Source organism: Dipodomys merriami, unplaced genomic scaffold (assembly GCF_024711535.1).
Source record: "Dipodomys merriami isolate MVZ:Mamm:240054 unplaced genomic scaffold, mDipMer1.0.p SCAF_13, whole genome shotgun sequence".
Classification (NCBI taxonomy): Eukaryota; Metazoa; Chordata; class Mammalia; order Rodentia; family Heteromyidae; genus Dipodomys; species Dipodomys merriami.
In genome coordinates, this window is record NW_027202604.1 from 6,405,212 (window position 1) to 6,419,642 (window position 14,431).

The following is a 14,431-nucleotide window of genomic DNA, read 5'->3' on the forward strand; positions in this document are numbered from 1 at the left end:
TATTACTACCTCCAATAATCCTCTTGCAGCCCAAAATGTACCACCAATGTAAGTTTAGAGATGACTGCCATGAGTATTTCTCTCAGTCAGCAGACGGAAGCAGCCATGAACAGCCACACCAGCCATCAGGAAGAACATACCTCCAAGCTCTTTTTCATGTGGCAGTCAGAGATCTAATGTAATGGAAAATTCTGGAGAGTGCCAACATACAATGAAAATCAAGTATAAAACAAGGAGGATGAAGAAGGTTGAATACAAATGCATTATTTCCAACAATGAAAATATAACAATGAAGACTGTTGAAATTGTTTTGGGAAATTGGGGGGAATGGGCAGGCAGAGTGTAGAGGAAGTGAGATTGATTGGGATACGGTATAAAGGTGTATAGAAATGCCACAATAAAATCTCTCCCCATATAACTAACGTATGCTAATTAAAAAAATCAAACACAAAGCTCTGAATGGCCTGTCAGCTCAGCCAACATAATGAATTTGTCACTAACCAAGTCACTAACATCTTATAACACCATGAATTTTTGAAGTTCATATATTCTTTAATATGTGGTGTCCTTCAGCATTCTTAGCCATGAAAGAGTATGAGAAAGTGGAATGGATTCTGTGTGGTCAAAAGGAGCTTTGCACAATTTTAGAAAGGACCAAGGTACATCTTTTTTGGCTAGAAGAAATAGCAGCATAAACAATGTAAAAATATTACAAGATTGTGAGAAGGAAGTGTGGCCCTTCTCTATCAGCTGGAAGCAGCCAGTAATTTCTTGATCTAATTTCTCTCCTAAGACCTAATTATGGTTATCATATCAGCTCTGTCTTAAAACAGCCTCCCATAAAAAGGGAAGACAACTCTTTCAATGCCAAGTCTAGTAAATAGTGCAGAGGCCAGAGACGCTGTCATGCTTAATTTTACAGTAATTTATGATCCTTTGATGTTCCCTGTTGTGCTCAATGAAAACCTAACCTAAATATTTTTAAATAAAATGATTTTTCTCTTCTAATGTTTCCTTTAACTTGCTTATAAGTTAATCTATTTTAAAAAATATAACACCTTTTCTAAGGTAGCAAAAACAGAATCTGACAGCTTAAGGTAGTGATAGATCATGGTAAATTGATTTACAAAAACTGAAAATATTTAAATATGCTATACCGACTGGTTACGGTCAGATAAAATTATTTAAGTTTGAAGACTAATACTTTATGGAAAACTTTTAATAATTAAAAACACTGCTGGGTGTAATCCTGTAATACTGGAATCCCAGCATTTGGGAGGCTGAGGTAGGTGGATATCAAGTTTTAGTTCAGCCTGGCAGATATAGCAAGATGCTATCCAAAAACCTCAAAACCAAAAAAAAAAAAAAAAAAAAAAAAACCCACGAAAAAACAACAATATCTTAAAGTAGTTTAAAAAACTCAAAACATTAAAAATTAAAAATGGTAAGAAAGCATCTATTGGCATGTTTGGCATGTTTGAATAAGACTATGATAGGCTGAGGCCTAGGTTAAAATAACAATTTCTCATGTCAGTGCCTCACAAAATGGTCATGGGGCTTAGAAACCATACTAAACAGTCTTCTCAACAGTCTTTTATGGAATTCTCCCCTTTCCCCCCCTCTCTTTCTCTCTCCTCTGCCATCTCCCCTTACCTTGCCCCAAACCTTCCCCAGATCCCCTAACTCAAAGTAAAAGTTTCTATTTAATGTGTTGGTCCACTGTCATCTTTGAAACTTTTGTTTCTTCTGCATGCTACACCAGTTGATTATTACTTATTGAATATTTATTTATTTATTTATTTATTGTGAGTCATGGGGCCTGAACTCTGGGCCTGGCCACTGTCCCTCAGCTCTTCAGCTCAAGGCTAGGGCTCTACCACTTGAGCCACAGCGCCACTTCAGGCTTTTTTCTGCTTATGTAGTGCTGAGGAACGGAACCCAGGGCCTCATGCATGCAAGGCAAGCACTCTACCACTGAGCCACCTTCCCAGCCTGAATATTTATTTTCTTGTAACTGACTCCTTTTTTCTTTTCTTTCTTTATGTGTTGATTAATTGTGGTGCTGGGGATGAAACCTAGGGCCCTAGGCATGCCAGGCAAGTGCTCTACCATCAAAGTACATCCTTAGTCCCGACTCCTTTTTAAGTTTAGGCCATGTCACAAGCAAGGCACCACTACAAATGTTTCATCACTTAGCTATTTTTTAAAAAGTCTGCTATCATCCAGTTCAAATAATCCTGTATCCCTCCATCAGTATGTATGTCTCCCTTGAAGAAGGCTGTTAAGAGTTTCATCAGGGGCTAGGGATATAGCTCAGTGGTAGAGCACAGACAGATGGAAAGATACATTGATGGGTTGGTGGAGAGAGAGAGAGAGAGAGAGAGAGAGAGAGAGAGAGAGAGAGAGAGAGAGAGAGAGAGAGAGAGAGAGAGAGAGAGAGAGAGAGAGAGAGAGGTGGTGGTTGATAACCTGCAATCCCAGCACTTGGGTGGCTGAGACAGGAGAATCGTGAGTTAAAAGCCAGACTGGGCTACATCGTGAGTTTAAGCTGCCCCACCTTAGCTGCCTAGCAAAATCTTGTTTAAATTAACCCTCAGAAACAAACAAACAAACAAACAAAGTGAGTTTAGACAGCAGTGTCATTAAGGCCTAGACTTTCCTCTGGGGCCTGTGGGCTGAAAGGGTCCTTAAGCACCGGTGACTTGGATCTAAGTCCCTTGTCACAAAATTTCCTGCTTTTCAGTATTACCACAGCCCTCTAAGGTGGGGGGGAGGGGGGGGAGAAAAGAAGGACTTCTCTCCACCTGGATGGGAGGTCTTTTTCTTTCACAGAACTAGAGGGAGATCTCAGTACCTCCTAGTACTATTGTCACAAAGTATAAGACAACTTCCTCTCCATCTCAAACCAGAACCTTCTACAATTAAATTTTTTCTCCTTTCCTGAGGTACTAAAAAGGTACAACTCTATTTGTTGAAGGAATTGATCATTTTTCCCTGAGACCTATTTTCACTCCATGTAGATACTTACTTTCTGCCCCAACATTCCAGGAAATCCTGGGAAACCCTGTGAATAGAGCAACAAATATTGTGACTACCTCTAAAATAACCCTTGGAAGGACTATGGCTGACCAAGATCATCCATTTTTAAGATGGAGGCCCATCAGTCCATCTAGTCACAGATAGGGTGAACAAGGGCCGCCACTTTCATTGTAGTTTCTTTTTTCTTTTTTCTTTTCTTTTTTTTTGGGGGGGGGGGGTCCAGTCGTGGGGCCTGAACTCTGGGCCTGGGCGCTGTCCCTCAGCTCTTCAGCCCAAGGCTAGCGTTCTACCACTTGAGCCACAGCGCCACTTCCGGTTTTTTTCTTTTTGCTTATGTGTTGCTGAGGAATCGAACCCAGGGCCTCGTGCATGCAAGGCAAGCGCTCTACCACTGAACCACCTTCCCAGCCCTAGTTTATTATTTCTATGGATTGGCCATTACCTTTTCTCCTTTGGGACCCAAGTCACCGGGTGCACCTCTAGATCCCTAGGAGGAAACCAGAGAGTCAGTGAATTAATATTATGGGAAGGAGCAGGAATTGGAACAATTCAAACTCCAAAGCTCTGTAGGCCAACACACTCATTTTACAGACAATGATAGACTCAGAGATGTTAAATGGCTTGCCTGGAAAAGGAATGCTTTGTGATCTACCTTCTGTTTGGAGCCCAAAGACCTCTTGCATTGAAGGCCAACTCACAGAACATTCTTGGTCCCAGATCTTTCCTTAACCCCTTCAAAATGTGCCCCCAGGTTCTTTTTGGTATTGGTTTTGCTTTGACTAATGAGACGGTATATGGCAGAAGCTTGGTCTAAGGACACACGTGTACCCCTTCCTTTAGCAATCACATTCAAACTGAATTCATTCTCAGTTTCATTTGCTCATCTACTCCTTGTGCAGGGCCTCTGCTTCCATAAAAAACTTCTCCATACTCTTATTGACCTGCCTCAGGAAGCCCTTATTTCTCCTTAAACTCATGTATGAAGGACAGGAAGAGCTAGAATGGCTGTAATTCAGATAAGGTTATAGAATATCATCAGAAACAAACACTGACCTTTTCCCCTCTGGATCCAGGGTAGCCCTGAAAGAAAGCAGAAGGCACATTTAAAATGAGTCTTGTAGGACCTCAAGGTATGGTACAAAAATGGAAGGAAACCCTGAGAGTATGGCTGAGTTATCTCCACATTGTACTGTGAATTATAGTGGGATTGCAGTAGTAAACAGATGTCCCAACAGGTTTTGTTTCTATAGGATCCCATAAAGACCTGAAAAAATGTTCCCAGCTGTTGTCCAGGGGCTTGACCACTTCAGTCCAAGAGAGAGAAGTGATAGTATCTTTATGTTCCACATCTCAGGGCATAGTAAAGATAAGCATCCTGGGCTCTCCAGTATCTGTGGACATTCTTCACAACTCAGCCCTCCTCATCTGCTGCTCCACGGCCTTAGTGAGAAGACCTAGGAATGCCCATCTGGACCCCACACTGACCTTTGAACCCATTGGTCCTCTTGACCCTGGCAAGCCCATCATACCCAGGTCACCTTTTTCACCCTGTGGGAATTAAAAGAAGGAAAAAAAATCCATAGTGACATTTCTTAGAGAAACTGAGTAAGGAGAGTATTGGCTAAGACTGAGATGGAACCAGGGATATTAGGGCAGCATGTGAATTTGATGTCCTCAAATGTCCCCTGCCCCATCCCAGGAGCCCAAGATTCCATACTCTAATTGTCTGATATTTGAGATTAAATATAAAATGAAAATGCCCAAAGTACAGCAGATCTCTGAACTAGATACTCACTAAGATGTTGTAAATGGTGATACTGGATCTTTTTCTAGAAAAGGATAGGGAGGGGAAAGGAGAAGCATGGAGGTGCTGACACACACAAAACTCTTTAACTGATTTGCATAGAGAGGCCCATTAAGATATCTCAACAAACTAGCATCCTAGGTTTGCAGCCAAGGAGGGTGAATGTGAACCTCATTGGCTAAAACTCTCTTGGAATGGTTTGCAGTTGGAACTTTTTTTTTTTTTTGGTCAGTTGTGGGGTTTGAACTCTGGGCTTGGGTGCTGTCCCTGAGCTTTTCAGCTCAAGGAGAGCGCTCTACCTCTTGAGCCACAGCACCACTTCCGGTTTTCTAGTGGTTTATTGGAGATCAGAATCTCACAGACTTTTCTGCCTGGGATGGCTTTGAACCATGATCCTCAGATCTCAGCCTCCTGAGTAGCTAGGATTACAGGCGTGAGCCACCGGCGCCCAGCTTGCAGTTGGAAATTCTATCATCCTCTCTACTAAAAAACTTTATAGTGGGGCTAACAAGTAGAAATACAACATGAACCACATACTGAATTTAAAGCAATTTTCAAAGTCACTATAAAACTAAGCAAGCAGAATTTTAGTAAGGTTTTTAAAAATTAAACTAGCTTATGAATATAAAACAGTAGTGAAATATTATACTTTTTTCATAAAAATATTTGAAATCTGTCGCACACTTTACATTTAAGGATCATCTCAATACAGGAGTTAAGTTTTTATTCAAAAGACTAGTTTTTTCAGTACTGGAATTTGAACTCAGGGCCCTGCACTTGCTAGGATGATGGTCCAGCCATACCTCCAGCCCTGCTTTTTGTCGGTTATTTGGGAGATGCATTCTAGTGGACTTTTCTGACTGAGCTGGACTCAAAACATAATCCTCCGGCTGGGCACTCCAGCTTGTAATCCTAGCTACTCAGAAGGATGAAATCTGAGGATTGTGATTCAAAGTCAAACCAGGGAGCAAAGTCTGTGAGACTCTCATCTCCAATTAATCACCATAAATCCAGAAGTAGAGCTGTAGCTCAAAGTGGTAGAACATTAGTCTTGAGCAAAAGTGCTCAGGGAGAGTGCCCAAGCCCTGAGTTCAAGCCCCACAACCAACAAAACCCACCAGCACCACCACAACCAACAGTAAACCCTCATAATCCTCCAGATTTTAGCCTTCTGAGTAGCTAGGACTACAAGCATCAGCCATTGACACCAGGCTCCATTCAAAAGACTTGCTCTGTATTTAAATTTCATAAAATTGATAGCTAAAAACATGGAGTCACACCTTCAAATTGTTAAAAACATAACTGAAAGTTTTTAACTGAACCAGTAAAGAATTTGAAATTCAGCTTGGATGAACAAAAATTAAAATTTTTGTTCTTTAGTTCCACTAGTCACATTCAAGGGTTCAATAGCCACACGTGACTGCTGCATTGGACAATTTGATGTTTTATAGTAGATTCTTGAAAGAAATATCCTTGTGACTTTTTCTAAGAAAATCAGGGGGGTGGGAGGGGGGAACAATTTTCTACTTCCACAATCCATCCAGTAAGCAAATTGGAGCAGTTGGTGACATTCACCTTGCCTTCTCCTGACTTCCACAGGAAAATTTCTGAATCATGACTCTTTTCTGTAGTCTGTGAGCAACAATGAGAGGAATGTAAACAGAGGCAGGAATGCGGACATGTTTGTTTTCCATACCTTAGGATTTCATCCACATCTGATGATTTCCCTCTCTCATCATAAGATTGCCAGCCAGACATCCTCCACCTACTGCCAAGTCAGCATGGCTGGCAAGAGCTATCTAGACACAATCTCCTTTGGACCATCTCAGGAAATCCCAAGAGAACATGGTAATGCTCCATGTTCACAGTGGAGTTCCCAGCAGGGTCCCTGGGAAAGCAGGGAGCAGTCCTCGTTTCTCCTTCTCCAGGAGAGAGTCATGGCACTGACCAAGATCCACAGGCCAAGTGAAGGAGCAAGTGTTTGGTGAACTGTGGACAGTTCTCAAGCTCTCTTGGGTAAGCAGTTCACTGACTATAAGCCTAGGGAGTTGCCATCTTCCTCACTCTCGTTCAGACATCATATATATGAGCCCCAAATACATATCACACTTACCCTGGGTCCTTCAGGGCCTGGCCAGCCAGTGGGCCCACGCATGCCAGGAACACCTGGGGGACCAGGTCTACCCTTCAAAAATCAAGAACAAAGGTCAGAACAACTGGACACGCTATCCTTCTTCCAAGAATATCTAGGGCTCAGATATCAGTATGGGAGCTTCTAAGCATGGCCCCCAGTCTTGGTGTCGCCATACTCTAAAGACCAGGGACCTAAAAGCTTGAAACACTTAGGTGTAAGTTAAATCCCTAGTGTCACATAGTATCATCTAAAAAGGTCCGATTGTACTCCAGAGGTAGGGAAGAGTGGGGAAAGGATTTTTTTGGTGGTGGTAGGGGCGGGGGGGCCTTGAACTCTGGGCCTGGGCACTGGCCCTCAGCTCTTCAGCTCAAGGCAAGCACTCTACTACTTGAGTCACAGCGCCACTTCTGGTTTTCTGGTGGTTTATCAGAGATGAGAGTCTCACAGATCTTTCCTGCCCTGGCTGGCTTTGAACCGTGATCCTCAGATCTCAGCCTCCTGAGTAGCTAGTTATAGGCGTGAGCCACTGGTGCCCGGCTGGGCAAAGGATTCTAAACTTGTGGATTTTTTTTCCAATCTTTATCACCTCCACTTCCTAACCTGAATGTCCCCTCTGTTCCAGCATATTCTCCACAAGGATGTGCTGCTGAACGAGAGGATTATGGGTGGGGAGCAGTAGTAGATGCTGTTGGTAGTCTCTTGAGATCTGTTTGCAGGCTTAGCATAATCATTTCCAGTAGCTACCTTCTTAACTACTCACAATGCACTCAGACATCTACAACTATGGAGTTTGTCTTTGGGCATTGGAGCTGCCCAGTAATTTGTGTACCACCTCTTCCAATAACCAATAGTCCAGATCCCTCACCTCAATACAGATAACTGTCAGGCAATATACTCCAGAGCTCCCGCAGGGATTGGATAAAGCCTGGATTTCTCCTTTACAACATACTCTTACTTGGCTTCTCCTATTCTCTATAAGCCCCCTTCATAACTTGTGTATGTCTTTGCTTCTAGGGAACCAAATATGAGCCAAGGGGACTTTGGAAGAGTAAGTCTTGTCACACAGAATGGGAGCATGGATCAGGAAGTCTTTTGAATCCATTAGCTAATTTTACAGATTTGAAGGGCTTAGCAAAGGACTCCAAGATGCCAAATGCTGGTGAGTGTACTAGTTTCTGCTCTTGGTAGACATAACTAATCAATATGGCCTTTGCTCTGTGCATGGGGACCACCCAAGAATCCTTTCCAGTCCAGCACTGCAGATGGTCACTGTGCTGTGTTTGGAAATGTCATTCGTACCTTTCAAAGGTCTGTTTAAGGCTTTAAGTCTGTTTACGGTTAATAATGAAACAATTTGAATACAGTATTTAGCCAGGAATATAGTAATTTATATTTTCAGTTATCTTTCTCCGCCAAAGTTTTGCATTTCCTTTCATCACAAGGTCTAAATGTTCAGGGCTAGTACCCACTGACCATAGCCAGTCAAATAGACTTCTATTTTACTCCCTTTTGACACTAATGGAAGTCTTGATAACATATTAGGTTCACCCAGAGTCCCTATGACCTTGAATAACTCTCATTTATTTCACCTGGGCCAAAATGCAAATGCCATCTGGCACTTTTCGTTTAGTCAAATGACAGTGAGAGTCATTTTGTGTCACTGATTGGAGGGTTTGTCTGGTGGGTGGCAGGATGAGGTGCTCTGAGACTGCGGAAGTCTGAATGCAGAGTCTATATCCAGATCAAAGCATGGGTACCAACATTGTCCATCTAGATACTAGTGGTCATAGAAGAGCTTTGCTGGTCCCTACTGGGAGAACACACACACTCATACGCACATGAAGCACAGATGCTCATGAGAGGCTGACAGAACAGCATGAACCATACCTTCCTTCCTGGTCGGCCAAGCTCCCCCTGTAGATGGAGAAAACAGGTAAGCAGAGGCTGCTTTGGGAGAGAAGTTCTGGAAGCAGAAGGCTGGTAATTAGGCAGTCAGTTGGTCAGTCACTTAGCTGGTCACAGCATCCATGCTGTGCCAGTAGGCTAAGTCAGAATCTGCTAGTAGCATCCCACACTGCAGTAGCAGCCAATTGCACTACAGCAAAATACTGCCAGTGGCACCCCCACAAACTAAGCTGGGATGACCAAGGAGATGTGGGTTAAAGAAAGGAGGGATTCATACCTTTTCTCCTTTTGGTCCTGTCTTGCCAGGAAGCCCCGGTGGACCCTACACAATCAAGATAAGAAATGAAGAATATACCAAACCAAGGTAGGACTGCTGGGGTGGGAGGGAGGGAGCAAGGGAGCCCTGGGCCCTTACCGAATAGTCTCATTGTCTGAGTGGATGCCGGGCCTCAGGAACCCCCTACAGGAGCCTGTCTGCCCTCCACCCCCCTCTCTTCTCGGTTATGTTTCTCCTCCATAGTTTTCTTGGCACTGTGTTTCCAGTGGCACCATGACTTCAAGATTTACACATCCTCTCTCTTGACTTTGGCTTTCTTCCTGGAGCCTTTTGACTGCACTCAACCTCCAGAGTACTTGATAAGAGCAAGTAAAGAGTCTTAAAGAAATCATAGCTGCTGAAAATGCAATGTTCCACTACATCAAGCATCTTTTCAGTGATCTTACCACACTTCCATGAGACCCTGACTAGAGTGGAGCTGTTTTTCACATAACAGCAGCTGGCTTAGAAATTCCTATGGCTGACTGTGGGTACCAGGTACCAAATAGTTCTGTCCTTCCTGCTTCCAACAACAAAGAGCTGCTTTTTTATTCTCCTCCTCTTCCTCCTCTTCCTCTTCTTCTTCTTCCTCCTCCTCTACCTCCTCCAACTATAACGTGCAGAGAATTCATTTGCTCCACAGGTTGTTCAATGTTAAAATGAAGGCTCTGATTATATGGGGTAGGAGAGTGTGGGGATTCTACATTTCTAATGAGCTTTCATATAATACCAATGTTGCAGTTCCAGGGGTGTCTCTTTGAGTACCTATACCATTCCTATGGTTCCAAGAGAACCAAAATGGCTGCCCAGACTCCACACCTGGGCAGCTCAGCCTCCATGTTACTGAAAGGGGCTAGAAATGTGCAAATGTGATGACACAACTGCTGGAGATTTTGTTTGTCAGTGATGCTCAGGCATCCACTGGGCTGTCTCCAGTAGACGCTTCCCCTTTCTTCCAAAAGCTCTGTGGACTCACCACAGTAGACTGCTGCAAGTGGGACAATAGAAACTTGCTGTACATGATTTCTCTCTTGCCTTTCTGCAGACTTCCTTGCCCTTCTGTGGCAGCCAACTCAGGGTTCAAAGTCCTTTTCTAGTTATTGCATTCAAGAGATGTTTATGGAAAATACAATATAGTCCATTTCTTGGTGTAGACTACGAAGACAGTGAGCAGGATAGACCCTTTTCCCATAAACCGGAGGTCAGTAAACTTGTTCTACTCAAGGCCAGAGAGCAGATACCTTAGGCTTTTGTTCTTTTGAAACAGAGTCTTGATACATAGCCATGTCTTGAGCTCATGAGCCTCCTGCTTCTACCCCTCAAGTGATGGGATTACAGGCGTACATACAGGTGTGCACTATCATGGCCAGCTGTATCTTAGGCTTCAAGGGCTACTCTAGTCTCTGAGAATTACTCATCTCTACCCTGGTAGCCCAGAAACATCCACAGACAATAAAACTGTAGTTAGAAAAACAGGCTGTGGCTGGATTTGATTCTTGGGTTATACTTTGCCATAGGTAAAAAAAAAAATCTGAGGGAAGAACTTTCCAAACAGGACTTGGAACAGGACTTAGAACTTTCCAAACAACAGGTGCCACAAGTACATAGACCCTAAGATTAAAATAAGCTTTGTATGTAAAGACCAAGGGACAGTCACTAATGGCTTATTTGAGTGGACAGTGGAGGAAGAGTAAGCTGGTGGGAGAATACAGGCCAGAGTCTCCTCCATGGGGCCTTGTCATAGTCTTCCAGTGATAGGAAGTTCACTTAGCTGAATGATAGCTTCTATGCCCCCAGTTGGAGAAGGCACTTGGGGAGCTGCCTGATCCTCGCACCCTCTTTGACCTTCCTGTGGAAGACCCAGAGCCCGAGCCAGATGGAGTTTCTCTCCAAGGAAAGCCAGAGAGCTGGGTGTTTGAGATGAAGTCTCTTGATTGTCTAGAAAGTAGTTTCTCTTGTAGTTTAGCTGTTCCTCACTCTTCTCTTTCCCTTTGGTGGAGAAGGCCAGACCTGCTACATTACCACGTTGAAGCCCAGAGGAGCTCAGGGTAGCTAGTTCCTCTTACTTCTACTTTTCCGTACTCAATGTAGTCGCCTCTGGTCCACAGATGGGGTTGATGGTTACATTAGGTACACTATCATCAAGCTTTTGATACTTAGAATGATAACTACTTTTATCTCCTTTGATTCCCACCCCCAAATCCAGTATGACAGGACAACCCTGGATTGTCATAGCTGAGAGTCCAGAATTTACCCAGAAGAGAACCTGTGCTCTCTATGAGTAAACTAGAGCAGAAAAAGTAGCTCCACACCACAATGAGAGGGATAGATACCCAGAGGCTCTGCCCAATGAACCTCCTTGCTCTGAACAGAATACAGCAATCCCAGATCCCTCAGAGCACACGCACCTGGGGGCCAGGTGGCCCAGGAGAGCCATGTGAGCCTTGCATGCATGGGGATGGTGTGGTCTCGAGTTCCAGGAGGAGATTCTTCACATCTGGGGAGAGAAGCTTCAGTGCAAAGCAACATGTGTTATAGGTCAGACTCAGGGCCTTGAAAGAGGAAGGGTCACCTCTCTGCTCTAGGGTCAGTGCCCAGTCTAGCAATTCCCCTCATACCATTTTCTTGAGAAGATGACCTCTGGCCATTAGTTTCTGTTCTCTACTCTTCTCTTGAGACCTACCTGGCTTGAATGAGTTACCAAGATAAAATAGCCCCATTGGATGGAGTTAGGAAGTTTATGTCAGGGGCCTTTGTCCAATAGCTTGGACAGCAGTAGCTAATAGACATCTTATATAAGCCAAGATGAGAGTTTTAAATTTTCTTGTAGCCACATTTCTATCTTCTAAAAAGATATAACAACAAGAATAAGTAAACAACAAGAAATAAGTAGAATTAACCCAGTATATCTCAAATATGATCATTTCAACATAAATTCATCATAAAAATTACTGAGACATTTTGTATTCTTCTTTTTAAACTCCAGCATATATTTGAATTCATTTCATTTTGAATTAGCCACACTGAAAGGACTCAATAGGTCACATATGGCCAGTGACTATGTTATTAGACAGTACAGATCTAAGACTTTCCAGAAAGACCTGAGCATCCTAAGGCCCTAAAATACCTTGACCTGTGGTCCTGTAGGTCCTGAACCCTGCTCCTTTCCTCGTCTTTTCCTCTCTTCCCAAAGTATTTCCTTTCACACTTCAGTGTGGTGACAGAGGACTCTTTTCTATATCTCATTGTCTACATAAGATATGGGCTACGAAGGGGAAGTTCCTTTTTTTCTTGGTCATGCAATATTTGCACATATTTATGGGTTATAGTATGATAATGATACAATTGTTTTATGTGTGCTGGTTCTGGGACTTGAACTCAAGGAACTGGCACTGTCCATGGGCTCCTTTTGCTCAAGGATAGTGCTCTAACACTTGAACCACAGCTCTGCTTCTGGCTTTTTTTTAGTAATTTATTGAAGAGTCTCACTTGGGCTGGCTTCAAACTACAATCCTCAGATCTCAGCCTCTTGAGTAGTTAGAATTACAGGCGTGAGCCACTGGTGCTTGGCTAATAGAAGCTTTTAATATGCAGAGGTCAGATCAGGATAATTAGAACTTCTGTATCTGAAATATTTATCAGTTCTACATGTTCATGACATTTGGGCTCTTATTTTCTAGTAGTTTTGAAATATATCCTAATTTTTACAGACTATCGTTACCCTACTGTACTACAGGACATAGAAGGAATTTTCCTAGCTAACTATTTTGGCATCTGTTATTTAACCTCTTTCTATGTTCCCCTCTCCATTTCTATCTCCGAGTCCCCATTTTTACCTCCATTTCCCTGATCTCCCCTCCACCCTAGGGAATTTATACTTGAGGAGAAGAAAAAAGAAAGGAGGATTCCATATCTGAACAGCTGATGGGAACTCAGAAAGTTATAAATTCTCTTCAGTATTTCAAAAACATGGGGCTCTTGGCCAAATCCAATGTCCAGCTAGAAGACTCTCTCTCTTTATGGTAGTGGAAGAATAGATAGATTTGTTCCAGAAGCTACCAAATGTCCACTCCAGAACTCAGCCTCAGAGTGAGAGTGAAGAGTTGAACCCCTCAGATGAGATTCTGGAGGTGGCTAGGGTGGACATTGAGAAGCTGTCACAAGTCACAAGTACTCACTGGATTTCGGCCTCCTCTGAAGAATGGTGGTGGGAACAGTGGGGGCGGAGGGGGGGTCAGCAGGCAGCATGCTTTGTGGCTGCCCCGTTTCTTCTGATCCAGGCTAGGAAGAGCTGTTCAGAGAAAACTGCTATTTGTTAGCAGAGGGCTAGGGTCTCTACTATGCCCACTATGCAACCCCAGACCTCCAAATCCAGTTTCTAACCTGCTTGAAATGTTTGCTGCTTTATACAGCCCTCTTTGTTTCTGCTGAAGTAGGGTGGCACGGACACTGCTGTGTGCATCATAAGGTCCAGCTCCCTTTCATCAGAGATCAACTTCCTACTTTGTAGATATGACAAGGAATGCCAAATTCAGACAAGTTCGCAATGCAACCCCAGTAGTTGGTGTGGGGGGAGGGTATTTGTAAATAACTTTGGTACTGTCCTTATGGGGAGTTATTTGGATGAGGAGACAACCAGAGGGGGAGGTAATATTAACACATTCCAGGGTACCCAGATTCATGATTTAAAAGAGACTCTAGCTGGCCCATGCACTTATAATCTTAGCTTCTCAGGAGGCTGAGCTCTGGATGACTGTGGTTCAGAGTCAGTTCAGGCAGAAAAGTCCATGAGATTCCATGTTCCCAAATCACCAGCAAAAAGCATGCTTGGAAGCATGGCTCAAGTAGTAGAGCACTAGCTGAGCAAGCACACTGAGCAAGAATGAGGCTCTAAGTTCAAAGACCAATACTACAAAAGAAACAAAAAAGCCAACCAAGTAAACCAAAAAAAAACCAAACCCATCAACAGATTCTATGTACACATCCAAGTATCACCCATTCCACTAGACTGTCCCAGTTTCATGACTCAGTACACAAGTGGCTAATCTCAAGTGTGAGGAGCTGAAGGGTGGGCAAAAACCATTATATCTTGATTACATCTACCTACATTCAATTGTCTTGTATACTCAATGCAGAAGCATGCTATACGCAAGAGCACACATCACAAATTACAGATTCATAGGCTACTACACATGGAACACAATGCAGGTATGCATCTTGCTGATATTTGAAT

General features: G+C 43.2%; 2 protein-coding genes across 6 annotated transcripts in view; both read right to left on the reverse strand.

Moving 5' to 3' along the window:
• Hacl1 (2-hydroxyacyl-CoA lyase 1) overlaps positions 1-14,431 on the reverse strand; it is a 216,384-nt gene that overhangs the window by 96,825 nt on the left and 105,128 nt on the right. The window lies entirely within an intron of this gene.
• The window catches only part of Colq (collagen like tail subunit of asymmetric acetylcholinesterase), a 64,523-nt gene that overhangs the window by 22,081 nt on the left and 28,011 nt on the right, over positions 1-14,431 (reverse strand). For 3 of the 5 annotated variants that reach the window (XM_070018632.1, XM_070018634.1, XM_070018637.1), the window contains exons 2-11: positions 13,377-13,489; positions 11,607-11,708; positions 9,160-9,204; positions 8,865-8,891; positions 6,957-7,028; positions 6,419-6,475; positions 4,525-4,587; positions 4,093-4,119; positions 3,482-3,526; positions 3,029-3,064 (exon numbers count right to left, since the gene is read on the reverse strand). In XM_070018632.1, the coding sequence (XP_069874733.1) occupies positions 3,029-3,064; positions 3,482-3,526; positions 4,093-4,119; positions 4,525-4,587; positions 6,419-6,475; positions 6,957-7,028; positions 8,865-8,891; positions 9,160-9,204; positions 11,607-11,708; positions 13,377-13,489 (587 nt within the window). The remainder of the gene's footprint in view (positions 1-3,028; positions 3,065-3,481; positions 3,527-4,092; positions 4,120-4,524; positions 4,588-6,418; positions 6,476-6,956; positions 7,029-8,864; positions 8,892-9,159; positions 9,205-11,606; positions 11,709-13,376; positions 13,490-14,431) is intronic. The other 2 variants (XM_070018635.1, XM_070018636.1) reach the window with 1 other exon arrangement.